Source organism: Balaenoptera borealis, assembly GCF_965194805.1.
Source record: "Balaenoptera borealis genome assembly, chromosome: 14".
In the NCBI taxonomy this organism is placed as follows: Eukaryota; Metazoa; Chordata; class Mammalia; order Artiodactyla; family Balaenopteridae; genus Balaenoptera; species Balaenoptera borealis.
This window is the reverse complement of record NC_138875.1, coordinates 90291215-90319192: the sequence shown is the minus strand read 5'-3', so window position 1 is coordinate 90319192 and position 27978 is coordinate 90291215. Positions and strand designations below refer to the sequence as shown.

General features: G+C 48.3%; 1 protein-coding gene across 3 annotated transcripts in view; it reads right to left on the bottom strand.

The window, feature by feature from the left end:
* The window catches only part of ADGRD1 (adhesion G protein-coupled receptor D1), a 154506-nt gene that overhangs the window by 110750 nt on the left and 15778 nt on the right, over positions 1-27978 (bottom strand). For 2 of the 3 annotated variants that reach the window (XM_082353228.1, XM_082353229.1), the window contains 6 exons: positions 14465-14644; positions 11235-11489; positions 9008-9072; positions 8073-8228; positions 3629-3688; positions 991-1108 (listed from right to left, as the gene is read on the bottom strand). In XM_082353228.1, the coding sequence (XP_082209354.1) occupies positions 991-1108; positions 3629-3688; positions 8073-8228; positions 9008-9072; positions 11235-11489; positions 14465-14644 (834 nt within the window). The remainder of the gene's footprint in view (positions 1-990; positions 1109-3628; positions 3689-8072; positions 8229-9007; positions 9073-11234; positions 11490-14464; positions 14645-27978) is intronic. The other variant, XM_082353230.1, reaches the window with a different exon arrangement.

Sequence of the window (27978 nt, the reverse complement as noted above, 5' to 3'; positions counted from 1 at the left end):
ACAAGCCAGAGAGAGGAAGCTGCAGTCAGTCAACTCCAGGGCAGGAAACTGGGCTGTAAAACCCCACCTTCTTTTGTTTTGTTTTGTTTTTAACAGAACGAGCTCTCCTGGGGAGTGTAATTACCTTTAGGAAACGAGAACCTAAAACATAAGAGTGTCCAGGGCAGTAACTGCGGCCATGTGGCCGACGCATCCATCTACCACCGCTGGTGGGCGTTCTCCCAGCCTGAGGCGACCCCTCTCCCTCAGCGCAGCCCCTCAGCTCACGATGCCTCGGGTACTGACCGCGTCCCGTCCTGCAGGGAGACCCCTGTGCTGAGGGGCCCCTCCGCCACGCCAGGGACCCCACGAGCCACAGGAAAATGAGACACTAACCTAAGTGAGGCAAGCGCGTCATCCCATGCAGGGACCTGTCTTGGCCGACAAACTCCCATCAAAATGAACCCAAGTGGCTGAATTAAGCTTACTTTCCAGAGAGTGGCTCTGGTGGTAAAGTATTAGGGTACCACGCTCCCTAGACACAGACCCTGAAAACAGAAGGGCTGCGATGTCGGCCTGTAGGGGACCCCGTGCCTGTTGGCTTGGAAAAGCCTCCAGCTGGCCCCGGGAAACCTGCTACCCCACGGACACTCCAGGGGGCTGCCGCTGCTCGCCTCCTGTTCTGAACCGAGACAGCTGTCACCCGAGACGAATCTGGCCCCCAAGTCAGCATGAAAGGCTCCCTCGGTCCTGTGTGCACATCCCAGCTGAGCACGGCTGCCGCGACCTAACTCCGTCTTCCCCCAACATATCATTGTGCATCAGGCAGCGTAGTTTAGGACAGCGGAGAGGTGCATCTCCAGGGACGGTGCGAGAGGTTTGTGCGTCCCTGGGCGCACGCAAGAAGACGCAGGAGTGGAGCGGAACTCAACAGGCGGGTGGCAGCCCCTGCACCCCGCTCCCCTCCCGCCGCACAGCCGGTCCCCGCCCGCACCCACGCTGCCAAGCTACCTGCCATGGATGAGGAGCCCGTGATGGCAACCTGGGGCTCGCTGGCCTGCAGGTTGAAAGATATGTGGCCCATGACGGTGTCCACGGTGTCTATCAAGCCCAGCACCACGGCACTGTCCTGCAAACAGCACGACACGAAGGAAGGAGACGTCAGTACGGAGCTCGCTCAGCACGTGCGCCCGACGGAGGCAGCAAATGCACAAACGCACAAGATCAAGCTTCATGCTCACTGTCAACATTCCTGCAAAGGACGACGCCCAGCATCTGCTGACCAACATGGTGGGCCAGGCTCTGCCCTCACGATGACCAGACGAGGGGAGAGATAGTCACGCCGCTACCCCGTTTCACAGGCGCGCAGGGGACCACTGAGGTCACCCAGCCCAGCCGAGCTCGCAGAATGTGGACACCGGCTGAGGTTGACCCCAGTCACCCAGACCATCAGCTCCAAGGCTTCCACGCTCAGACACAGAGTGACCAGACCTGGTCCCCGCTCCACTCTGAACTCACTGGGGACCTTGACAGGTCTCTGACCGGCCCCCCCAACTCCACCCCTCCTGTTTCACGAGGAGAGAGATCACTGCTCCCAAATACCCTCCAGGATGAAGACACCAGCACTTGTGTCCTAGTCTCTGTGAAGGGGAGGAGGCTTCGGAGGTGCCAGCACCTCAAGTCACCCCTGGCCTCCCTGACGTGCCTGGGGTGTCCCTTCCCCTCCAAGGGCCTCTCCACTCTGAGTCCCCAGGGCAGAGATGATCCCAGTGGATCCCCAAGAAGGCAGGGGTCCCTCCTGGTGGCCCCGTATCTCTGCAGCCAGCTCGGATCAGCCTGATTATCCCTCGTCCTCAGACACACGTCTAGCAGGGCAGGGGCGTCTCAGCTCCCTGGGAGCGCAGTGTGTGACTCTCTGCCGTCACACCCCTTCTCTCCTTCCCGCCTTTCTGAAAAAGCATCTGTCTGTTGCTAAGCGTCCCCGGCGTTCTCTCAAAAACACACGCTCCACGAGACTCTAACGAGCTGGAAATAGAACACTGAGGCCAATTTTAGACATTTTCTTTCAGGCCTGTGGCCTGATTTCAATCAGCCAAGCACAGTTAAGCACATGAAAATCTGTGTTTCTGGCATGCAGATCTGTTGGGTAGTGGCTGATTCATACCTTCCCTTTAATGCACAGTAGAGCCTGCCTGAGTCTGAATAGTTTCATGATTATTCATATTTTGTGGCAGAGCATTAAGCAAAAGTTCATTTAAGATGATGCAGAAAATACATCTGCTCAGGTCCTCCACTGGCCATCCTCTGGGTGTTTCCCAGGCAGCAGCCCTGCACACATCGTCCCCCCGGAAATCGTGAACTCTGGAGTGCTGTGCCTTTTAAAATAGAATGTGTTTCTAGGTAAGATTATATCAATCTTAAGTTCATGACCGCCTTTCTCTCCCTTTGCCAATGTGAAGCCCGATCTCATTCCATTTGAAACTGTTCAAATAAAAATTTCATCAAATGTAAACCCTGGCGCCATCTCATTCATAACGAGAGAAGGTGATGTCGTTCTGCTCCAAACTGGCAAATATGTTTTAAACTTTACAGGAGTTCAGGAGAGGGAGCACTTTAAATAATGGTGTGGTCCCAGCCCTTCCAGGCAAGGCAGTTGGGAGTCTTCCTCCCCCTTCTCCACCCCTGTCGGGCAACCTGGAAGTCACATTTTTGAGACAGCAGCATCAGAAAAGGGACAGAGCCAGGATCCCCAGGTCACTGGGTGGAGAAGAGCTGACCCACATCAGACTTGGCATGAGTGAGAAGTAAATGTCCACTGCGCTGAGCCACTGAGATGTAGGGCCTATTTGTTACTGCAGCATAGCCTAGCCTAGCCTGACTGATAGAGCATCGCAGAAGATACTTAATATTATTGGGAAATGTCCTTGCCATAATGAAAGAAAAACAGATAAATTCAGATATATAGCATATGTGTAGACTATATATGCATATAAGAGAATTGAAAACTAGATTTGAAGGGATATATACAAGAGTGTTAATAATCATTATCTCTCAGCCTGAGGATTTCAGGTGATTTTTATTTTATATATATTTTTATGATCTGCATTTTCTAACTTCTCCACAACGTATTCACTTGTTTTATTTCTTAAGTAAGTAAAACCAAGAAAGTTATTTTCAAAAAGAAAAGAAAAAGTATTCCATTCTCCTAATTCCTTAGCGTACAGAGGAAAGGAGAGGCTGCTTTGATATTTACTCTTACAATCATGAAGTGTATATTGTCACATGTTCTACTTTTTTCATTTAATCTAGTGATCTTTAAACATCAAACATGTGTTTTATTATCATTCAAGAACAATGTGATGGTAAAAAATATGTTTTTAAGATGATAAACAAGCATACATTCCTCATGAAGAAATCCAACTGTTTTCCTGTTCAGTGTTGACAACAGGACCATGGTACTGATGCTTATAGAACTGGTCCATAGAGAAGACAGAGCATTGCAAATCAGTCGTATATCCCGTCAAAATTAGCTCTAATATCCCAGAGATGCATCATTTCTCTTACAGATGTGAACTGGGCCACACTTACGCCACTTCCAGAAAGACAAAAAGGTGCCCCTTTTGAAGATCTAAATGTTCTTTTCTCTTACCTCTGATGCAGCAGTCCAACTGGGCAAAAAAAGAACCTCTCCCACGGTCTTTAAGAAAGTCTAAAGGAAGACAAGATGACACTGCTTAGCATGTATCCTGAAGCCTCAAAATGATAAGACCTTTGATTTTCCCATCTCTGTCAACCACGGGCTGGGTTTTGCGTATACACAGTAGTAAACCAAAATAGTTCCCATTAGTGGGTCTGGTTATACTGTACACAGCCCTTTTATAGATGTTATAGATGTTGTCTTATTTGCTCCTGGTGACAATCCTTTAGTCAGTGACAAACATTTAGATGTTAGATGTGTGTTCACAGCTTAGTAACGGCAGCAGCCCTAAGTACAGTACCTGGAAGATATAACCGGCCCTCGGTAAAAGCCTGTTGAACAAACAAATGAATGAATGAACAAATCATGGCCTGCTCCGTGTGCTTTTCTTGGCATGAGAAGCCAAGCTGACATAAAAACCCACTTGTTTAATTGGAAATGACCCCTCCATAAGCAGAAGTTACTCAGGGTCCCTTGGACAAATCACCTTAAAACTATGTTGGGTTTGGCTCACTATTGTTCTAAAAAAATGAAAGTAGCTTGTAATATCTTCAAATTGGGAGATTTAAATGAAACTATGTGAATTTCCTCCTTCTTGTGAAAAAAGCAGAAGCTTGGACAATTCTTATCCCATAGTCCCACATGGCCACCATCGACCAAAACTGAACAGCAGCTGACCCCTTAGGTAGCTGTGCATTCTCCAGCTCACCCCAGTCCTCACCACTCCCTATTGCCTTACACCTAATCTGTTTCACTCATTTACGTTACTCATGTAGGTTTTTAACAGTGCGTCTCCTACTACAGACACCAGAATTAAACTTAGAGCCTGATCTAAACCTCCTATATTTCCACCAAACTGCCTTCTCCAAAAAGCCACATTGTTCCTCACACTTTTAGACACTAAATATTTAGAGAACACATCATCAAAACTCCTCACTCTTTTATTTATCTTTATTTGATAAATACTTATAAGACCCTAAAGTGCAATGCCTTAAAATTTAAAGATGAAATTTAAAAATTAAATACGAAAAAACCAATCATGATCCCTGCCCTCGTTGGGCTTGAGGCCTAGGGGGCAGAGTTTATAATCTAGAGCAGGGGTCAGCACTTTTCTTTAAGAGGATCACCTAGTAAAAATTTTAGGCTTTACACGCCATACAGTTCTGTCACAAACACTCAGTTCTGCCACTGTAGTGCAAAATTAGTGGCAGACAATCCATAACTAAATGAGTGTGTTACAATAAAACTTTATTTACAAAAACAGGCAGTGGGCTAGATTTGGCCCAAGGACCATAGTTTGCTGAGCCCTGATCTAGAGCAGTTCAGCTGAATATAATGCAATCCACAGTTTTATTTTAAATTTTCTAATAGCCATATTTTAAAAAGTGAAAAGGAAACAGGTGAAATTACTTTTTAATAATATATTTGACTTAGCCCAATATATCTAAAATATCACTTCAATGTGCAATCAATATAAAAATCATCAATTCGATAATTTACATTCTTCTGTTATAGTAAACTTCAGAGATCCAGTGTGTGTTTTAGATCTTGATTTGAACCCATCACAGTTCAAGTGCTCAAGAGCCACGTGTGGCTAATGGCCTCCTTATTACCCAGCACAAGAATTGACTTCTTGTCACTTTCCTGTTTAACTGTTAGTGGTGAGAAGCCAGGGCATTATGGAAAATTGGGTATGGATGCCAAAGATTTTTATGTCTCATCCAATCAGAGATGGGTGGAGTTTGGGGTAAATCTGCAGGATTCCTCTCCAGGACACCCAGAGTCAGGTATCTCAACACGGGCCCCCATCAGAGGTCTCAAGCTGATGGCCCACAGGCTGAATCTGCCTCATAAATGTCTTTTATTTGGTTTGTACACACTTGCTTTTAAATTTCAGTTAGCTGTCCACTTTTTTTTTTTAATTGGATGATTTTCCATTTCAAAATCAGGTACGGGGCTTCCCTGGTGGCGCAGTGGTTGAGAATCTGCCTGCTAATGCAGGGGACACGGGTTCGAGCCCTGGTCTGGGAAGATCCCACATGCCGTGGAGCGGCTGGGCCCGTGAGCCACGGCTACTGAGCCTGCGCGTCTGGAGCCTGTGCCCCGCAACGGGAGGGGCCGCGATAGTGAAAGGCCCGCGCATCGCGATGAAGAGCGGTCCCCGCACCGCGATGAAGAGTGGCCCCCACTTGCCGCAACTGGAGAAAGCCCTCGCACGAACCGAAGACCCAGCACAGCCAAAAATAAATAAATAAATTAAAAAAATTTAAAAAAAAAAAAAAAATCAGGTACGGAGTTTTGCTTGTAAAATCAGAAGCGGTTACCCTAAAGGTTAAAATCAGGGGACTCTTGAGCAACTTGATGCCACTCCCTGTGGGTGGGCACCTTCCAGTTAGCCACAGTCTCTACTCCTCCCTATTGTCTGTCTGACCCAATCATCCATTTACTTTATTTGTCTGGCCCCTGCATGCATTTGAGTTTGGGCCTCTGACAGTGTCCAGTATATCGGAGGGGAAAAGGGGAGTCGAAAGGAAAGAGGAAATCGCCAAGCTTCAAAAGAAACTGTTTCCCATGCAGACCTGCATTGAATTCTATGTTCCCACGTAGACATCTCTTCAAGACTAGGGAGGGGCCGGACCCTCCCGTTCACCCCTCTGGGCATCCTCACACCCACCCCCAGAGCTCACGTGCAGAGCCCGGAAGTGCTTCCTGTGGGGAGCCCGGAAGTGCTCAGAGTGCTGCCTTGGCCCCGCCCATACCGCCATATGATTGGCTGAGCTACCAAGCCAGGCCCGCTCCCCTTGGCTAGTGATTGGTCTAGGCGCAGTCATGTGACGGATCTCTGCAGGGGGAACCACGGGAAAGAGTTCCCTCCCCTATAAAGAAGGAGGAGCCCCCTGACCTCGCTTTCCCTCCCGGTGGTTGTTAGTGAGCTGTGGTGTTTGGAACCGTTCCAGCCCCTTGGAAACAGAGCAGAAGGCCAAGAGAATTGTCCTGCTGCTACCCAAATCCCTGCTGTGAATGAAGACTGAAGTAATCAAACCTGGAGTGAAGCAATTAGGTGCCCCTATTGTTTTTAAAATAGTCATATTAGTGTTTATTTGCAGCCAAAACCATTCTAGGAGAGAGACTTGGGTCATCAAATTATCCCCATAACACAGACTGGGAAACTGAGGCTTGAAGAAGTTAAAAAGTTGCCCAAGGACATAGAGCTGGGGGTCAAGCCCAGGCTTGCCTTACTCCAGTGTCACTGAGCTCCTGCAGCTCAGGACATCCCCTCACAGCACTTTTCAGACTCCATGGTCCATCTTCATCCTCTCGGCCCTGAGCCTCTTGGAAGCAGGAAGTGGTTCTTGGTCATCCCAGATCCTCAGAACCTAGCATGTTCTATGAATGAATGAACGAAATCTGAGACGTCTAACTCTTGCTTCTGTCGCCTGGGCAGGAACGCTATGGCGTTCAGGACCCACCCTGCATTTCAGGATGTCTTTGTTTACAGAACACATGCGTTCAGGTACTTCTTTGGATCTGTCTTCAGCAAGGAAACCAGTAAGAATTAAGAACTCTTAAAAAGCACTCGCCAAGTGCCAGACACATACTATGCACATAGGAACCCTTTTAGTCCCCAGTGAGGTGAGTACTATTATCTCCCCATATCTCAGATGAGCAAAGTGAGGCAGAGAGATGTTACATAACGTGACCAAGCGTGCACTGTAAGTAACCGGCAGAGACATTCAACCCAGCAGTCAGACCCTATACATCCTGCTCTTAACACTTATGCTGCACTTTTGAAATGAAACGGTCTCAAGCATCCCTTCTTCTGCACATCAACCAGGAGCCCTGTGCTGAGATCGAAGTTTTCAAGCCCCCAAGAGCCCAGCATCCTCCTCTACCTTGACCTAGAAAGATTTTGAGAATGAAAAGAGAAAACACCTTGGTTCCAGTGCCATACGTGGTGCATTCCCTAAGTGCTTTACGTAACTTTGGGGATTCCCACTGAGATACAAGTCACAGTGTTGGGGTCACACTATGGCCCCACGGCTAAATCTGCCAAAGAGGCAACTCCACCTTCTACCTGTTGCCAAGGGAGGTGGCAGAGTTTAGAACAGGAGTTGCAAACCCAAATGCCTACAGGGGCCAGGTGGATGGAGAGAGGGGCCAAGCTGGCCGGACGCAGGGAAAACAAGATGAAGAGTCGAGTCTCATCTGCAGGAGACTCCACTGAGCTGTGTAGAGCTGGCTGGAGTGGCCACGCCATCTGGTTGAAATCCAGACTTTTATATTAAAGTTTCTGATTTTTTCAGCCCTGTGTAGGTCAAACAAGGCACATCTGTGGGCCATGGTCTGGCAGTTTGCCAATGCTGACCCACTCGGCACAGAAATCAAATAGCTTTACCTTGGTGAGATTTAATGCTGTTTCCTCTGAGAGGGATTTATTGGGTAAGCTGAGGGACATATTTTGAAGGTAATTCAGAACAATTCCAGGACTCTGGAAGTTTCTTCTCTCCTCTGTCAAGTTGGTTATGATGGGATGGTAGGCATCAATGGGCACCTAAAAGAAATCAGCAACATGAGTTCCTTTAAGAACTAAAGCCAAGATTTCTACAGAAGTTCAGTGTGTCCTCTGGGTCTCATGCTTCTCACACCATAGTAATCATGGTAATAGCACCTACTATATACCAGGCACTCTTGTGACTTCTTCACAAATATTATTAACATTTCATCCTTACAGCAGCCTCATGAAATACGCACTCATGTGACAGATGATACCAAGCGTGGAGAGGCTTACGCAGAAATAAATAAGAGAACTGGGATTTGAACCCAAACAGATGGTTCTAGAGTCTGTCCGCTCGCTATTACATTAAAGTTCCCACGGAAGCGAAGTTGATTGATCACAAGTTAATTCCAGAGGGGAACACTTTCTAAACGTATTGATCCTTTCCTCAAACATCAGAAGAAAATGGCACAGAGAGAAGCCAAGTGTCAAGGCCAGCTCCTCTTCGTTCTCCGCTCATGGTGCCAAGTGCACCAGAAAACAGTCTCGGGTCGGGGGTAGGGGGGGCCCCTGGGAAGTCTCGTTGACTCCGTGTAGGCACCTGAGGCTACAGGCCACACAGGAAGCAGGTCTCCCACTTAGTCACTCCGAGCGTTGAGATTTAGTGCCAGAGTGGCTTCCCCTCCATTTATTATTTCCTCCCAGACATTCATTATACTGCCAGTAAGACAGAACCAGACTGTGTAATGGGATTCCCACTCCCCTGGCATATAGTCCAAGCAAAAAGACATCACCAAGATGGGGAGGTGGGGACAACATTAAATGCATCTGCTCACCATGGTGTTTGCTGTGGGTGTCGTGAGGAAGCTGGGTGGCGTTGAAGACAACAAAACATGCTTTCCTGGAAAAAAATCGATCATGCTTCATTAAGGGCTAAGCCATGGTCACCTCGTTCACCCTCAGGAAGGCCTGTCCTTATTCAAAAATCTACCAGCTTCAGAGACAAACTAAGAAGAGACTGAGAATGTTTTGAGTAGCAATGTCGCTGGAAAGATAAAGGCCTAATAAATCAGCCAAATGGGTAGATTGTATGGATTTTCCCAGGTCAAATTATTTTTCCATTTATAGTCTAAATTGCTTGGAAATAGTCTTTAGGCAAGTCATCACATAAAAAGATGACTTTATACATGCTTTTACTGATTTCAAATAAATAAAGCAAAAGAAATGGATTTCCATTGCATCTGGACTACTTAGAGATAAAATACAGAGGGTTGTGAATCACTGGGTGGGACAAACAGGAGACCTCGCCACCTCCCCTCCCAGTGAGGTGACACTGGCGTGGACCCCATCAAGTGGTGGGGAGACCATCTTCCTGAGCCCCTCCCATCCCGAGGATTCTATTCAAGACCCCATTTGGTCCATTATGAATGATTATAATAATGAAGACATCCAACTACTTCTAATTTTAGTATTCCCCAGTGAAAACACAGACTTAACTAGATACTCTACTTCATTTCTGGAAATCCCTCAAGTTGCTTTGGGTGGCCTGAGGGAATAACCTCATCACCCGTCCCTGGTTCCAAGAGTAAATGACCCTGTGGGTGGGGGTGGGTAGCTGGTGAGAGGGTAAGGTGTGACACTGCTCTGGGGATCAGAGCCCCAAACACTCTGTTCTCCAAGTCAGAGTGACATTCATTCCTTGGATGCCAAGGAATCCCATCAAATTCACATTTAACTCATGTGAGTCCATAAGAGAAAGTGAAGGACAATAAAACTCAGCCCAGCGGCCCTATCCATCCTCATAACTGATGACCACGTGAGACCAGGATGAGAAACGAGAGTCGGCCAGGTCCTAAGTCAGTCTCGGTTCCCAACTGGCTCTTGTTATAAGAGCATCTGACTGTGCAGAGTGTGTTTCTAGTGTCAAAGAAACACACTTGCAAACCGTGGGACTCTGAACAAAGCCTCTGCTTCCTCGGCTTCTCTACAGAAGGAACGGCCAACCATCGCAGGGTTGGGGGGACACCTGAGCAGGCGGATAGCTGATCAACACTCTGCCTTTGTGTGAATTAGAAAAGAAGAGGCCGCCTCAGCTGGACCGACCCATCAGAAAATGGCACTGCTCTAGCTAACAGGTTAGAAGAGGGGCCCCCTCCAGACAGGTCACCCAGGGAAACGCCCCCTTTGGGTACCTGCAGCCCTAGCTCACAGCTTCCTGTGCAGACAGATCTTTATGCAAAGGAAGGCAGAGTCCAAAACAGAGATTCCTAGTGACATCATATGAGACACGAAAGGTCACATGTTATATGATTCCATTTATACGGAATATCCAGAATAAGTAAATCCATAGAGACAGAAAGTAAATTAGTGGTTGCTAGGAGCTGGGGAAGGAGGAAAGGGGGAGTGACTGCTCACTGGTGCTGGGTTCCTTTGGGGGTGATGGTTGCACAACATGTGGACATAGTAAGTACCACTGAACTGTACACTGTAAAATGGTGACGTTCATGTTTTATGAATTTTACCTCCATTTTTTTAATTAGTGACTTTCCAAGTCCCACAGTTCATCGTGGTTGAGTGAGGATCTGAACCCAGGTCCAACTGTCCCCCGGGTCCCTGACCTGAACCACTGCTCTGTGCTAAGCAGGAAGGGGGCGTCCTGGGGGCGCTCCGAGGGCCCATGGTGGGTGAGTCTGGCACGCGGGAGGCATGTGGTAAACATCTGTGGATCAAACGCACTGATGGACCTGCAACACTTGATTCCCAAAGCTTTCCATAACCATCTATCACAAACACCTCGAAAACTCCCTGGTGACCAGCAGGAGAATATTCACCTCAGTGTGTTTCTGGTAAATTGTGAATTCTTCCATCTTAGAGAGCAGGGGTTCTAGAAAACCCACTGTATTTATGAGGCTGATCAGGACACATCTCAGCCTGCAGCGCTGACGGCCGCATCAGGAGAGGGAGGAGAAGAAAAACGCTGGGAAGGGGAGGTGGGTCCGAAGCCCGCGCCCTCCCCGGGAGCTGACGTCACACCCGGCCCGCAGCCCCGCCCCTCTCACTGACCAATGGCAGCTGTGAAGTACATGGCGATCTCATCCGGCGTCAGGGCCCGTTCCCAGATGATGAACTCGTCAAAAGCGCCGTTCTCGTAGCGCTTGGGCTGGTCCTGATCAGACCCCATCACGAGGTTGACGTTGGGCTCCCCGTAGGCATGAGACACTTTTCCACTTGGGTCTGAGGTGCTCAGCGTCCCGTTGACGTAGACTTTCAGGCCCTCCTTGGACTTCCATGTAAACAGGACGTGAGTCCAGTAGGGTCCTGGGAAGGAGCAGAGACACCCTTCTGATGACGTGGGTCGAGCTCCCCATGCAGTGGTCATTCTAGTTTTAAGCACATTTGTCTTTCTCATGATGATGGGTCAGTGCCACCGTTGGTTGAGTCCTCGTATAGGTCCTAATGCACATCTCACTTCCCTCAGTCCTTAGGAGCACAGGAAAGAAGTTACCCGCCCCCCGCAAATCCCAGAAGTCGTTCAAGGAGACCCTTTGCCATTTTAAATTAAATGAAGTAATAACTAATGGTCATAACTTGTTCAAAATATTTTTTTAATCCAGCCTAGGCCAGCACAGGGCAGGTCAACGAGACCTATCTGAGGGCCTGATTCAGCCCAAAGGCCACTGATACCCACCTCTGCCCTGACCTCAAGCAGGTGGTAGCAACCAACATGGCAGCACCGAGGGAGAACAAACCACTCCTGGCTCCGCCAGGATCCTCTATCAGGAGCCCTGGTGATGACTCGTCTGTCATGAGAACCACGTTCACCAACAAGAAGAAAGTTCACTGGACTCTGATGGCAGCTTGCCCCACAAAGGGCCACACCTCGCTGTGCAGATGTGTGCTCAGACGTCCTCAGGGACTTGCTGCTGGAAGACGCCCTTTACAGGAAGCCTATGACCAGAGCCAGGCGGTCATCTTAAATCACCCAGCAGTTACCCCGGGGTTCTCGCTCGGGATTGCGCAACTTTCTAACCGTGAGTCTCTGGAGAGCGCTTGGATCTGAGACAGGTCCAAAGTATCACTGCCCTGGAGTGTGAAAATCCCTTCAATGAACAAATAAAGAGCACATTGCCAGGCGGAAATGTTTACAGTTCTCCCCATTTCTCTGGGTGGGGAAACAATCAGGATTCAGCAGATCTGACCTTAAAACATGTTCAAGATAAACGACTGGGTGCCTGAGACTGTGTCAGCCCCAAGGGGCACGGAGATCAGACTCTTACGGAAGAGACTGATAGCAGGTGGAAGGTGATAAGAGCCATGAACAGGGGCAGGACAGGCAGGTCTGAGCAGGTAGAGAACGCAGAGACAAGCTCTGGGCTCGGGGATCAGAGAGGGCAAATACTCAGGATTCTCTCAAACTCTGTGTGCGCTGAATTTGCCCCTTTTCCGGGGGTGGAGGTACGCGCTTGGTCCCAGCTCCCAGCAGCGGCAGAGTCAGGCAGATGCGTCAGTGCTCACGGGGCCCCTCTCCTGTAGGCTCCTTGCGCGTTAGCTCTCTCCACTCCCACAGTCACCCTAGGACCCAATACTGTTATCGAGCTCACGTCACAGACGAACACGCTGAGGCACGGGGCAGGCGAGTCGGGCGCCCGGGTGCGCGCCGCTAGCAGAGGGGTGCAGAGCGGGATCTGGCCCAGGCTGCGTGGCTCCAGGGTCCATGGTTTTTTTGGTTTTTTTTTTTTAACTTATTTTAAATTTATTTATTTATTTATTTATGGCTGTGTAGGTCCATGGTTTTTTAACAACTGAGACACGCAGCCTCCTTTAAATGGTCCGAGAATGAATTTTCCTTGCCTATGTCAGAGATGTCATGTCCTCCTGAAGGAGATCCTTCTAGACTCTCACTCTGCCCTCCACCTCCGCGATTCCCTTCTTAGTCTCCAGTCTGGACTGGACAGCCCGTCCACGCTACCTCGGGACATTCTGGGTCCCCCGTCACCTCTCCCCATCTCAGTTCCCACTCCAGACCTCCAGCCTCCCCCAGCTTCCTGGCCCACACCTCTGACCTCATGCCCGGCCAGCGACAGGTCACACTGAGCCCCGGAGGAAACAGGAATCGGCAGCCAGAACCACGTGGCCTCCCAACACCCACCTACGCACTCAGCCACCTCTGCACACACCCGGTCCCCACGCTGGTCCAGACCGTCCCTCCTGAACCCCCAGGCCCCACGCTGGTCCAGACCGTCCCTCCTGAACCCCCAGGCCCCACGCTGGTCCAGACCGTCCCTCCTGAACCCCAGGCCCCACGCTGGTCCAGACCGTCCCTCCTGAACCCCAGGCCCCACGCTGGTCCAGACCCTCCCTCCTGAACCCCAGGCCCCACGCTGGTCCAGACCGTCCCTCCTGAACCCCAGGCCCCACGCTGGTCCAGACCGTCCCTCCTGAACACCAGGCCCCACGCTGGTCCAGACCCTCCCTCCTGAACCCCAGACCCCACGCTGGTCCAGACCGTCCCTCCTGAACCCCCAGGCCCCACGCTGGTCCAGACCGTCCCTCCTGAACCCCAGGCCCCACGCTGGTCCAGACCCTCCCTCCTGAACCCCAGGCCCCACGCTGGTCCAGACCCTCCCTCCTGAACCCCAGGCCCCACGCTGGTCCAGACCCTCCCTCCTGAACCCCAGGCCCCACGCTGGTCCAGACCCTCCCTCCTGAACCCCAGGCCCTCACCGGCCTGGTGCCCACACGCCTCCCCTCCAGCAGCCTTTCTTTCCCCTAATCGTCAGCCCCTCTTTTCCAAAAGCTTTTTCACGGCAAAGTCTAAACATTTGCAAGTCTACACCACTAAAAAGAAGGAGGGGCAGGAGGAGGGGCGGGAGGAGAAGGGAAAAGAAAGATGCAGGAGGAGGAGGGGAAAGACAGGAAAGAAGGAGAAACAATAACCGCTGTGCTGAGCGCTCCGCGTGCAATATTCCATGTAATTTCCCCCAGACTGTGAGGTAAGTATCATTAATGCCTTCACTAGGGAAACTGAGGCTCGGGGCGCTAAGTAACATGGCGCAGTGACCCAGTCATCCCGCGGTCAGGGGGAACCCAGGCGTCCGCCCGAAGGACCCCGCCCCTCAACCGCCGTGCAGACATCTCCGCAAAGGATGCCATCTCACCCCTTCCAGCAAGTCCTCCCAGGCAGCCCCCTGAGGGGACGGGGCTCACCCGCCCGCAGGCCAGGGGACCGACAGCGGAGCGTCTGGCCCCTTCCCGCCTGCCTGAGCCTCCCTCCGGGCCAGCGGCGCCCTTACCTGGGGGGCTGAAGGTGGCTTCCCACGTCATGGAATTGTCACGCGTGTACAGCTCCACGGAGCCCTTGCCGCCGCTGGAGCAGACTTTGAACCCGTTGGAAATGACCTGTCCCCCGAACGCGAAAGGGGTTGTTCTGGACTGTTCTGCTTGCGTCTTCCAGAAGAAAGAGAACGTGACCCCTGAGGACAGAAAAGGCGTGGGGTTATTTTTAACGAACAACGGATGGGACTTCACCTCACCGAAGCAGGTCGTTCTCGCTGCTCTTTGATTTTCATTTAAAAGGCAGTTTTCTTTTCTCTCATTCCAGAGACAGTGTACGCTCAATCCAGCAACTACAGACCATAAAAACAGGTAATATTTATGAACAACTCACTAAGTACCAGACACTTTCCTAAGGGTTTTAAATGAATGCTCTCCTCATAAATACTACAAAACCCGATTATCATTCATCGGCTTACCCCGTTAGGCAGATGAAGAAACTTGAGTCCGGTCTGCCCAAGGTCCCTGAACTACAGACTGACTCAGGTTAGACGCAAACTCAGTCTGACCTACAGACGTTGGCAGTTAAAGTAGCTCCTTCCAAAGCCTCTCCGTAAACATATTTTACAGAGAAAGGAACCAACTCATACATATCGGTTTATAAGCCCCATGTTTTGAAAACTTACATCATAGACCCCCTCCAATGTCCCTAAATACACCTCTATGTCATCATTGTTTGTATCTGCACCTCATGACATTCTAAACATGAACTCTAGGGAACTCCCTGGCGGTCCAGTGGTTAGGACTCTGTGCGTTCACCACTGAGGGCACGGGTTCAATCCCTGGTCGGGGAACTAAGATCCCGAAAGCCACGTGACATGGCCAAAAAATAAAATAAACAGGAACTGTAATTTAAAAAAAAAAAAAAAAAACAGCAAACCCCTCTCCCCATGGCTGGGTCTTAAAGTCTCCTTCAACTTTTAATTTCCCAAACAGAGCTGGAAGCTAAACCTTTCTGCATGTCTCAGATTATATGCCTTTAGGGTAAATTCCCAGTAGGGCATTTCTAGTCAAAGAGGAAGCCACTTTGAAAGGTTTGGAAACCTACGATTGTTCATTCCCAGCAAAGCGGGGCACCCGAAGGCCCTGGCAGCCGCACACTCTTGAGTCCTGAGCCCGGTCCCCAGCCTCCACGTGAACGAGCTGGCCCACTGGTGGGTGTGTCTCCATCACGGGAAGCAGGGCGAGTGTGAGGAGCGAGGCCAGCTCTTGATGCCGGAGACCCTGACCCACCATCGCTTTGCAGCCCAGGGGCAGGCTTCCCGGGGAGGGGTGACAGTGGCCACAGCTGGCCGGAGGCTCCTGGAATTGCCCCGTGGATCCCTGATTACCTCCACTCTGCTTCTCTGAGTCCAGTAACATTTACCCTTTCTTTGCCCATGAGTAAACTGTGTGTGTGTGTGTGTGTGTGTGAATGCATGCAGCCTGCCTGGACTCGGTGGTGAAAGCCGGAAATAAATCAGGCGGCCTCAGCCCTCCCAACCTGGCCCAGGCTCTGTGGTGGGAAGGCTTCATTGATGCTGAGAGAGGAGGTGCCCAGAGTTGATCAAAACAGGCCCAGGATGGGGCTGGGAGGGGAGCGGGGGCGGCCATTTGCCCTGGGCCTTATTTATATAAATGGCACCAATTTTAGACTTTGGATCTTATCTTCAAATGAGATTATGGGCACAGTCTAAGAGAGTCTGAATTAAAAGAAGACATTTGTCGGGCTTCCCTGGTGGCGCAGTGGTTGAGAATCTGCCTGCCAATGCAGGGGACACGGGTTCGAGCCCTGGTCTGGGAAGATCCCACATGCCGCGGAGCAACTAGGCCCGTGAGCCACAGCTACTGAGCCTGCGCGTCTGGAGCCTGTGCTCCGCGACAAGAGAGGCCGTGACAGTGAGAGGCCCGCACACCGCGATGAAGAGTGGCCCCCGCTTGCCGCAACTAGAGAAAGCCTTCGCACAGAAACAAAGACCCAACACAGCCAAAAATAAATTAATTAATTAATTAATTAATTTAAAAAAAAAAAAGAAGACATTTGCCATCAAGTATAAACTTCTGTCCCATCACCACCCATCCTGGCTGTAATGCTTTATGAATCAACATATTTGTCACAAGTTGTTCAGATGTCTTATGACAATATAATTGTGACAATTACATTGCATTATACCTTTGTAGGTCGAAAGCCTTAATACGATTAATATAAACATGTAAAACATGGCATGATTATATAACCCTGGTTTGGAATTTCTCTAATTTTTTTTTTTTAACGTAAAGAGGAACCTCAAAATAACGGGCGAGGCTCAGAGAGACTCCGGGGTAGAGCTCCAAGTCGTAAGGCGTACGTTCTCAGGGTTATTGAGGAAAAAGAAAAGTCCCCAAAAGTGCCCTGGGACACAGGTCACGCCAACAAAAGGATGGGACTCCGGCAGTTTGCTCAGAGGGCGGCTGGGCTGTCCCAGACACGGGTCCTCTCAGCAGGTGGAGGGGACTCCCAGGCCCGGGGCACCCAGTACTTCTGTCTGCCTCGCACTGCAGTGGCGCAGAGTCCAAAAACAACCCACGCCTTCCTGCCATGCCTCTCCACTCAGAAACAACCGATTTCACAGGGACACGAACACGGCACATTGTGAAACTTCTGTTATGAAACGAAGTCCCAGCGGGATTCACAAAAGTCCATTTTTTCCAAACACTTTGCTGCATTTAAAAATTCCTTTCACTCAGTCCTGTCTTGGCCAAATATCTTTCTGTCCAGGAAGACAAATAAAAATAAAACATTCAATTTGGCATTAGGTAAGGGAAGATTGAAGCAAACAATGGTTACTGTGAGCCAAGCTTTTCATTTTTGTTCATTCAGCCTACAAAATAATCATTTCTCTCTGAGGGACAGCTTGTATTTAAATATCAATTTACGTCTTCACAGAGTCTTAAAAGATTCACAATGAGCCCTCTAATATTAGCATTTTCAGGAACTTTGCTTCTTGCACTGGGAATTGTCAATATAAAGGAGAAAAAATCTGAAAAAAAAGAAATGCAATATTGACAAATCGATTCAATACTTTTCTTCTTCTTATGAGCATTGAATCCTCATCCGTCCGAAAAAAATAATGTGAGGAAAGTTCTTTCTCAATAAGACCAAAAAAAAAAAGAAAAGAAAAAATATCCAGCTGTCCCAAGAGAAGGTGGATACATTTGAGTGCATAAATGTTATAAAACTTTGCAAGGCAAAAAATTTACCATGACAAAGTCAAAAGACAAATGACAACCCAGGAAAAAATTATTTGTAAAACACTGAACAAACAAGAAATGAATTTCCTTACTATATAAAGAACACTTTAGAAAGAAAAGTAGGATCACTACTGCTTAAGGAGAACTTACTTTGAGCAAGACAGAATGTCCCAAGAATTTTCATGTATTAATTCTTTTAGTCCTCCCGACTAGGGTTAGGGTTAGGGTTACAGTTAGGGTTATGAACTAGATGTTAGTACGGTCCCCATTTTACAGGTGAGAGGATTGAAGCCAAGAGAGGTAAAGTAACTTGTCTAAGGCCACACAGCCAGCGACAGAGTCAGGATTTGAACCAGGCAGTCTGGCTCTGGAGTCTGCACTTGTCATCTCTCTGTCTTCCCTTGGAGACAGTGTTGTTTGGGAGAGGACTCACTCACTGAATTAGACAAAAAAGATTCGAAGGCATTCCGTGAAGGAGAAAAATGTACACTACAGACCTGGGCTAGGCGAGGAAGTCTCCTTGTGCGTTATCCTCTCGGTGTCTGCTGTGGGCGAGGCAGAGGCGGCAGGCAGGGGTGGGTAGGGAATCTCTCCAGGTAGAGGAGCAGTTCTTCCCAGACCCATGGACTCAGCACCGTGCCCTGCATGTTGGTAACTCAAAGTGGACCAAAGCCGCAGGCGGCAGGGAGGGCAAGGCGACCCGCAGGTGATGTAGGCGGCCGGCATCCATCCTCCCTCGCCCAGCACAGCACCTCCACGTTCTTGGGGGGAACCATCCTCCCCACCCCTGTTTCCTCTAGATCAGGTGGGGCTGACCACACAGCCCCAGGTTCACGTGGGCTGGACCAGTTGGAATCACAGGGACTGGCTCAGAGATGGACAGGCTTCAGCCAATAAAAGGGAGTCCTGGAGACTCTGAGCAGACATTGCTATCACACCTGGAAAGCCTTCTTGGAACACAGCCAGAGCGATGGAGGAACACAAACTTTTGGTGACGTTATCTAAGCACCTGGACCCAGCTTGTGGCAGGCTCCACCTCCCAAAGAAGCCACACCATCTCCCATCCCATCTGCTTTCATGCCATGTGACCTTCCCGCTCTCCATCAAGACTCAGGCCAATTTCTCCACCGGCCCTCTGGCTGATTTGACCAAGCGGAGTCAACAGAAGTGGCCGTGGCCAAGTTCCAGGTGCAGCCATTAACTGTCTGGGAGCTTCAGCTTTCTGCCTCTTGGAGCTCAAAGCCAACGTGGAACAAGTCCAGACTCTGCTGGTGGAGAAAGAAACCATGTAGAGGAGCTGGAGGTGCCAGAGATGTGAGTGAAGAAAGTGGTCTTAGATATCCACCTCAGGGGCACCTTCACAGGACCCAGTCCTGGCCGCCATGGCTGCAGCTGCGTGAGAGCCCTGGCAACCCCCAGCACCATGAGAGGTGATGCTAAATTGTGTTGCACTTGCTAAGTTTGGGAGTGCTTGTTACGCAGCAGTCGATAACCAGAACACAGTCTTTACCTGGATCCACTCAGTAAATCCCCCAAGCCTAGCTGAGTTGCGTTTCTGTTGCTTCCAACCTTCCAGCTGAAGTTTGACAGTCCACAGAGGAGTCCCCTTCCTGACCCCAAAGTCCCACCAAAGGCCACCACAAGGATGTGCACGTGGCTCCCTCCTTCCTTCCTGCCCACGACTGTGGGTGGCTGGTTCGGGGGAGGCTGCTGGAGAAGCGGCTGCAGGGCGAGAGGGGGAGCAAGGAGACTCTCCATCCTTTCCTGTTTCCAAGAGGACTTGGTTCAAGACAGAGCTGGCCCTAGGCCTGTGGGAGACACACGTCCACCTACAGTGCAATGGCACGAGAGGACATGAGCTTATCCACACATGTCGACTACGACAACCAGCTGAAAGCAAGTTTCCATGAGAACCACCCAGAGCCAGCAGAGCAGGCTCAAGAATGTTCTGGAGTGGGAAGCTGAGAGCATCAAAACCAACGCCATCCCAACAGGCACATGAAAAGATGCTCAACATCGCTAATCATCAGAGAAATGCAAATCAAAACTACCACGAGGTACCACCTCACAGCGGTCAGAATGGCCACCATTAAAAAGTCTACAAATAACAAATGCTGGAGAGGGTGTGGAGAAAAGGGAACCCTCCTACACTATTGGTGGGAATGTAAATTGGTGCAGTCATTATGGAGAACAGTACAGAGGTTCCTCAAAAAACTAAAAAATAGAGTGTCATATGACCCAGCCATCCCACTCCTGGGCATATCTCCAGAGAAAAGTCTAATTCAAAAAGATACATGTACCCCAGTGGTCATAGCAGCACTATTTACAATCGCCAAGATATGGAAACAACCTAAATGTCCATCAACAGATGAATGGATAAAGAAGATGTGGTACATATATACAATGGAATACGGCTGAGGTATGAAAAAGAACGAAATAATGCCATTTGCAGCAATATGGATGCAACTAGAGATTATCATACTAAGTGAAGTAAGTCAGACAGAGAAAGACAAATACCATATGATATCACTTATATGTGGAATCTAAAATATGACACAAATGAACTTACCTACAAAACAGAAACAGACTCACAGACCTGGAGAACAGACTTGTGGTTGCCAAGGGGTAGAGGGGTGGTAGAGGGATGGATTGGGAGTTTGGGGTCAGCAGATGCAAACTATTATATCTAGAATGGATAAACAACAAGGTCCTACTGTACAGCACAGGGAACTATATTAATATCCTGTGATAAACCATCATGGAAAAGAATACCAAAAAGAAGGTATACATATGTATAACTGAATCAGTTTGCTTTACAGCAGAAACTAACACAACACTGTAAATCAGCTATACTTCAATAAAAAATGTTTTGATATTAAAGCCAATCAAACTTAAAAAAAAAAGAAACAAGGCCATCAATTTCACTCCCGGGCTGCGGTCTCACCTTAGATAACACCTGACTCAGTAAGCTCGGGCTGCTATAACAGAATCTCGCAGACTGGGTGGCTTAAATGACAGTTATTTCTGACAGTTCTGGAAGCTGGAAGGCTGTGATCGTGTTGCCAGCAAAGCCCTCTTGCTGGTTTTGTCCTCACGTGGCCTTCCTTGGTACGTGCTCACAGAGAGAGCCCGTGTTTCCTCCTCTGCTTATAAGGGCCTTAACCCCTCACCCTCGTGACCTCATTGAATCCTAACCACCTCCCATAGGCCCACCTCCAAATACTATCATAGGGATAAGATTTCAACACATGAATTTGGGGAGCACACATTCAGTTCATAGCAGCACCCTCATTCATTCATTCATTCGACAAACATTTAATCAGTGGCTGATACACATCAGACACTATGAGGGAGGGTCTGGAGGCAGAAGAGTGGGCAGACCCCGGGGTCCCTGGGCTCCTGGACTTACTACCACGTGGGCAGGGAGAGACCGACATGAATAGTCACGCGGGAGTCCCCCCGGTGATGGGTGTGATGAGGGCAAGGGAGGAGAGACATGCACAGCGAGCCTCGGAGCAGGGCGCCAGCTACCCTGGAGGTTGAGAGAGGCTTCCAGAAGGTCACTGTGGGCCTGAGATCTGAAGGGAACGGGTGTGACTCGGACAAGGGAAGGCACAGGACGAAGGACCGGGCAACATTGAAGGAGCAGACCTCGTGTCAGTCTTGTGACGAGATGCGGCGAGGAGGGTAAGAGAGAAGCAGGAGGGGAGGCTGGTGAGGCAGATGTGGCCAGGAGAGACTTGGGTCCGAGAGCTGCGGTTAGGGTTAGGAGGGAAATCTGAGACGGTACCTCTGTGTTAGTTTCCTACAAATCACCGCATAGTTCTATGCCTGATAACAACACGATTCACTCTCAAGGCTCTGGAGGTAGAAGTCCCACTTGAGCTAAAATCAGGAGGTGAGCAGGGCTGCGTCCCTTTGGGAAGCTGCAGAAGGGAATTTGTTCCCACCCTCTTCCAGCTTCTAGAGGCGCCCACGTTCCTGGGCTCCTGGCCCCTCCCCCAACTTCAAAGCCATCTTCACACCTCTCTTTGACTCTGCCCCTCTGCCCCCTCCCTTTGTAAGGACCCCTGTGATGACCCTGGGCCCACAAAGATCATCAGGACATTCCCCACCTCAAGTTCCTTGACTTAATCACTCAGTTTCACCCACTGCAAAATGGGTTAAGGGTACGTGGGGTTGCTTTGTATTATTTTTTACAACTGACTGCGTGTTCATTGACAATTATCTCAAAATAAAAAGGATTTCATAAAAAAAAAAAAGAGAGAGATTCTGCTCGTTTGGGAAGGCCTTTAATCTGATCTGGCTGGTTCAACATCCAATTTTATTACGGCGTATCTCAGGCATGGAAGTTGGATGTTCTCCCAGGTTTTGGTCAAGAGAGGCTCCAGAATTGGGGCTGTGGTTTCTTTATAAAGAATAGAGGATGTCAAGGGAATCTACCAACTGTAGGATTCTAAGTGGGTTTTCTGTGCGGTGTGGCCCAGAAGGAGGAGGAAAGAAGCAAGTGTGCAGGTTTCTGATGACAGAGCGTCTCTAGGGAGTGACCACCTGCCGAGTGCTTCCAAAAGAGCACAGGCTGGGAGAGAGTGATGGGGAGATTTGGGCTTTCTGGCTAAGCTGAGAAGAGACCCAGACGCCTAGGTAGCAGCCCACCAGCAAAGTTCTGCCGTAGATGCCTAACTCTGATTTTGTAAGACCCTAAAGTGTGATCCCTACTTCTGCATTTCAGCAGAGTACAGGTTGATATGATGATTTCTACCTACATCTTTCTAAGAGTTGACAATTCCACCCCCTCTGGTGTCGGACACTTTCTCCAAGAGAATTTTAGCATATAGGCATGCCTTTACATAACATGAATCTCATGAGTCCCTTCTCGATGGTGTTCCAGTTCTTCTGATTGTGACAAGAGAAAGTCCATTCGTATGTAAGTAACAATTGCTAATCCCCATTTTAACACAGAAATGCCACATCTCAAATTTAGAGCCTCTGGTGGGCCATGGTACCCACGTAGAATTCAACAATATAGGTATCTTCTACTTATGGGAACCAAGATTGGTTTTCAGTTCTTGCGGGTGATAGAAAGTTTCCTTTTCAATTGAATCAAAGTAAGTAAAATTTAAAGAAAAGGTATAAGTATTATAGTTCAGGTGCTATGTGTATATGGTAAAAAAAAAATCATAAACGCAATTTAAAAGTGAATGAAATTTAAGAATCACTAGTCTTAAAAACATTCTAGCATGACTGGAAATTTAGATAATTACATCATTCAACCTCAACCTATTAAAGTAAATAACCCGCCCTTGGACTTCTTCTTTGGCATAAACACATCCAGCCTCACTGCCTTGATAGTCGATGTTACAAAAGTCGAGTTAAGGGGATGACATGCCATTTTTTTGTCCACTTGAGGACTATGAGAATAGAATTACGTCTGGCTGCGGAAGTTTCCTCGGTACAAATTTCAAGTGATCTATTCTCATCCATTCTCAATATTGTGGAGACCCAGCTGCCAAAAAACACAAAGAGAATGGTTCATAAGATTGTCTTATTCATCCTAAACATACAGAACAATTGAGGAGCAAAGTGTGAGGTTATATATGGTCCAGTGAATACAAGAGACCTTACTCTTAAAGTAGAAACATTACAAGGTATCAACTCCATGGCCCAGTGTTCATTGTCTTCCCTAATAATATCTGATTTTTTTTTTATAATATCTGATTTTTACTTGACAAAGAGAAGCTGTGAAGATGGTGAAGCTTCCACACTGTATCCTTAGATTTTTTTTTTCCCAGCTCCATGATTTCAAGACAAGGAAGTAACAATCAAATAAGGTGGGAGAAATGATACAGCAAAGAGCAAACTTTGGAGAGAAAAAGAGCTGAAGGTCATAGTGGCGGGGAATCTGGATAACAGAAGAGACACCGGGTGAAAGATAAGGAGTTCCATCTTCAGCCAGAGTTGAGTTTGCAGTGGTAGGAGAACATGTGATATATGAAATGCAGAGAGAAAGATGATAGAGACCCAAAGGGGCAGTGTTTCTCAGAGTTTAGTGTACACGACAGAGGCCATAAGCTCAAAAGCCCATCTTGCCAGGAGGATTAACTCTGTTAAGACAGCCAGCGTGTTTCTCGAAGGCAGCTCAGGCTGTATCTTTCAACATGCAGACACACTTTCTCAGATCAAACACTGCATATCAAATACTACTCATGTCTACCCTTCTTGCTCCCCAAAAAGGCTCTCTTTAATTTCTTCTAGAAATACCTGGTGCTGTAGGACTCGCTTTCACACTAGCCATTTCTCTTCTCATTATTTTAAGAGACCAACAGGTGAGTGGCAGCTGCCCTTCAGTCTCAGCAAGCAGGGAACTGAGAACGCTGGGGACTCAGGAAATCTGGAGACCATCGGACCATTCCAAAGGAAACGGTCAGTAACCAACCACTGCCAGGTGGGCAGGGAACACTGTTGGATTTTCTGATTTTTTAAGAGAAGTCAGAAGTATAGATTTTTTAATGAAATTTTCTCTTATATAGGAATTAAATATTAATTAAAAAAAAAACATTTAAAGCACTGTGAGAGAGGCTCTGTTTCTGCAAACAGTGAGCCAGGCTATTTGGACCCACCCATCCTGTCGAGAACAATTTAGAAAGCTGATTAAAGTATAAAATATGTGAGAATCGACATAATGCCAGCAAACAAAACACATCTGTGGGACGGAGTCAGCCTTGGCCAGTTCGTTCTGTGATTCAGTCCATGAGAATCACCTGGAGGTCCTGGCTAAAACTACAGATTCCCAGGCCTCATCCATGGAGATTTTGACTCAGTGGGTTCTGGGCTGGAGCCTGAGAACTTCCATTTTTATCGATCTCTGCAATAGACTCTTCTGCTGATGGTCTGGAAAGAACACTTTGAGATACTCTGCACTAAATCGCCATGTGGCTCTAGGCTGTCTTGTGCCCCCTCTGGGCCTCGGTTTCCCCCTCTGTGAAATGGGCATACTGAATGAATACTCCTCTCCGAGGCTCCTTCAGGCTTTCCAACAGCCCCATAACCCCCAGTCATCTGAGGGAGACAGAAGTTGGATCCATGCCCAGCCTGTAACCATCAGACCATTCTGGAAATTACCATCCTGAAACTCAATTCTGCAAATATTTTAGCATTTTGTTGACAGCTTTTTAAATTTAGTAACCTAACGCAAAGGGCAAAAAAGTCCTATCGAAGTTGAGAAGAAGGGAATGTGGATGGTGAGATTTCCCAGCTGCTGCTACGGAGCTATAGCAGGCTTCTTGGTGTTTATAAGCAGGGGAAGCTCTAATGCAAAAGAGGGAAAAACAAAGGGCGCGCTTCCAGAGGGAGGAAAGGTAAAGCTAATGAGTAAAACAGAGAGAATGTCTTTCCTGCGGGGAGCCAAGGTGATTTAGAGTTGAACTCAAATTAGAGATAATTACTCAAGATGGAATTTAATCCAATATCAGAAATAAGTTTCTGAAGGTCCAAGGAGTACAAAAACGGGACAGGCCCCTTTAGGAATGGAGAAGGACCCATCGAGGGTGATATTCAAATGACAGCCCATCAGACATTTGCTGGGGAAGCATTCAAAGGAATTTAACATCAAAAAGACAATTACACTAGACGTACGTATCTGTTCAAGCGACATGGATCAAACATCTACGATGCTGATATTCATCCCTGAAAATACAGCAATGACCAGGACAGACAGAGTCCCTGCCTTCACAGAGCTAAAGGCCAAAGAAGGAAGACAGATAATGAGCAGGTCATCACCACCGGTGCAAGGGCTAGAGGGAGAACATACAGGGAGATGTGAGAGCACAGACAGAGGAACGCAGCTGGTCTGGGACTCATCCCTGCAAAAGTAACACTCGAGCCGAGCTCTCAGGGTCTACAGGGGAATGAAACAAGAGGCTGGAACATGTCAGGAAGAGTCCCTTCCCACGCTGAGTTTCCCCGCTTGTGTGTTTGCTGGTCGTGGGAGCTGGCAGCGAGACACCTTGGCATTTAAGGAACATAGACTGTGTTTCCTTCGGTTAATGTTCAAATAGCCTTTTTCTCTCAAAAGTTCCTCAAAAGCTTCTCCTGCATTTGCACCCAGCACCCAGAAGAACACTTGCCCAGGAGATACCATTTGCCAAAAGGCAGGCCCCCCGTTCAGCTCAGAGAAGCAAGGGAAGCTGGCTGAGCGGGTGGAGAGAAGCCCTAGGGCGAGCAGGGTGTGGGTTCAAGAGCCTGGAGTGGGCAGCCTGGCGGAGGAAGACGATTCCACGTTCTACCCGAGAACTTGGAGAGGGACAGACAGCCGAATTGCTCAGATGTTTTATCCTTTTTTGAAAAGCTCTAACCTCAATCCTGTCTCCTAAAACATTCTTTAAAAAAAAAAAATCAGCCAAAAATATGAACAGAGGCCAAGAGAATTGGGAAATCACAAATATGAAAACAGTTGACCTGCTGGACTGGGCATGGGGAGCGATTCGCTCTTTATTTAAATGTTGGGGGAATTCTCTGGCGGTCCAGTGGTTAGGACTCGGCACTTTCACTGCTGGGGCCCGGGTTCAATCCCTGGTCAGGGAACTAAGATCCCACAAGCTGTGCAGTGAGGCCTATATATATATATATATATATATATATATATATATATATATATGACCCATTATTCTTATAACGAATATATATATATATATATATATATATAATGTTGTTATAAGAATAATGGGTTATACATTTGTGCCCACCATCACCTCCAAAAAACATGTGGAGGACGCCCGATCAATGTATCTGAAAAGGCTGACCCAATGTTGCCTACGTTTTAATCACTCACATTTTCATCTTATCTGAACAGCACCTAGATTATTATTATGAAACACTGTTCTTTAAGTCAACCCATTTTCAAAGCTTACTACTTACTGAAGTCTCATCCTAAAGAATATCTATGAAAGCTATCTTAAGCTTCTGACGAGCTATCTTAAAATAAAAACATAACCATTAATTGTTTAATCGCTCCAAGTGCAGCCTGAAATCATCTCACCTACTTCACATGCTATGTGGACTTTGATTTGGAAAATGCTGGACGGACCTTCCCTGTTCTCCTTAAACCCAGAAATACAAGCTATTTGAGGCTCCAGGGAAACCCACCAGAGAAAAGGATATGGTCAGTAAAATGGGGAAACACATGCAGTGGTCCTTAGGATGGCACCCATGCTCGGTGGCCCTGTCTGAAGACCACACCAAGGGAGGTGGATGGAGGAATACCCAGCCTCCCTCCGCATCCGCATTAAGCCCCCCAGCAGCACGGTCTCTGGGGGCCAAGGCTGACTTGAGGCTTCCTGGCTTCCCTGGATATCTGGCCATTCTCTAGAGAAAGCGGCCACCCGAAAAACACCTTAAAAGGCTTCAGTTAACGTGACACAGGAAAAGTTGTCAACGGGGTGGGAGGTGAAGCCAAAGTTCACAGCTCTCTCTACCACCTGAGCTCTCGTCTGTCTCGTTTTTTTGAGGATGAAATGAGTTAATACATGTAATGGGATTAGAACATTGACTGGCACAAAGTAAATGATAAACAATTGTGGGTCATTATTATGATCAGTCCAACCATGTCAGCCCCTGTCACAGGGTCACATACAAGCAGGCAGATTGGGTGAGGACCAAGATCCTGGTGACAGGAGGGAAGTTTGGAGCCACCCAAACTTGACCCCAAGGGCCTCTCAATGCTGGACCAACCACGTGCCAGTCTTCAGAACAACCCCATGAGCAAGGTACTTTGATGGACCCATTTTACAGATAAGGAACTTGGACTCAGAGGTTAAATGGTTACCCAAGGTCACCACAGAAAGCGTTAGAACAGGAATTGGAACCCAGGCCACCTGGCCTCAGAGCCCATGCCGTTAACGTGCTCTGTGTCCAATTGGCCCAATGATCAAAGGGTCCAAAGTCTGTGATGAACCAAAGGGCAATGTCCATCACAAAGGGGGCCATTCCATTCAGCCCCACCCAATCAGAATGGGCCGGGGGCTGGGGGGGTGGGTGGATTTCTCAAGAGAAATTGGAAATTCATTTTTTTATGTGAAATCTTCCTATTTTTCAACATTGGCAACTAACTAAAAGTTTTTAACTCCGTGCTTTTGCAAAATGAAACGCAACTGCAGGCCAGAGTCAGCTCGGAGGCCTCTAATTTATGACTGCAGAGTTCAGGTAAAACTTCCCAATAGTTCTGATTTGCAATAGCTGGGCTGCCCCACTGGTCCCATCATAGTCA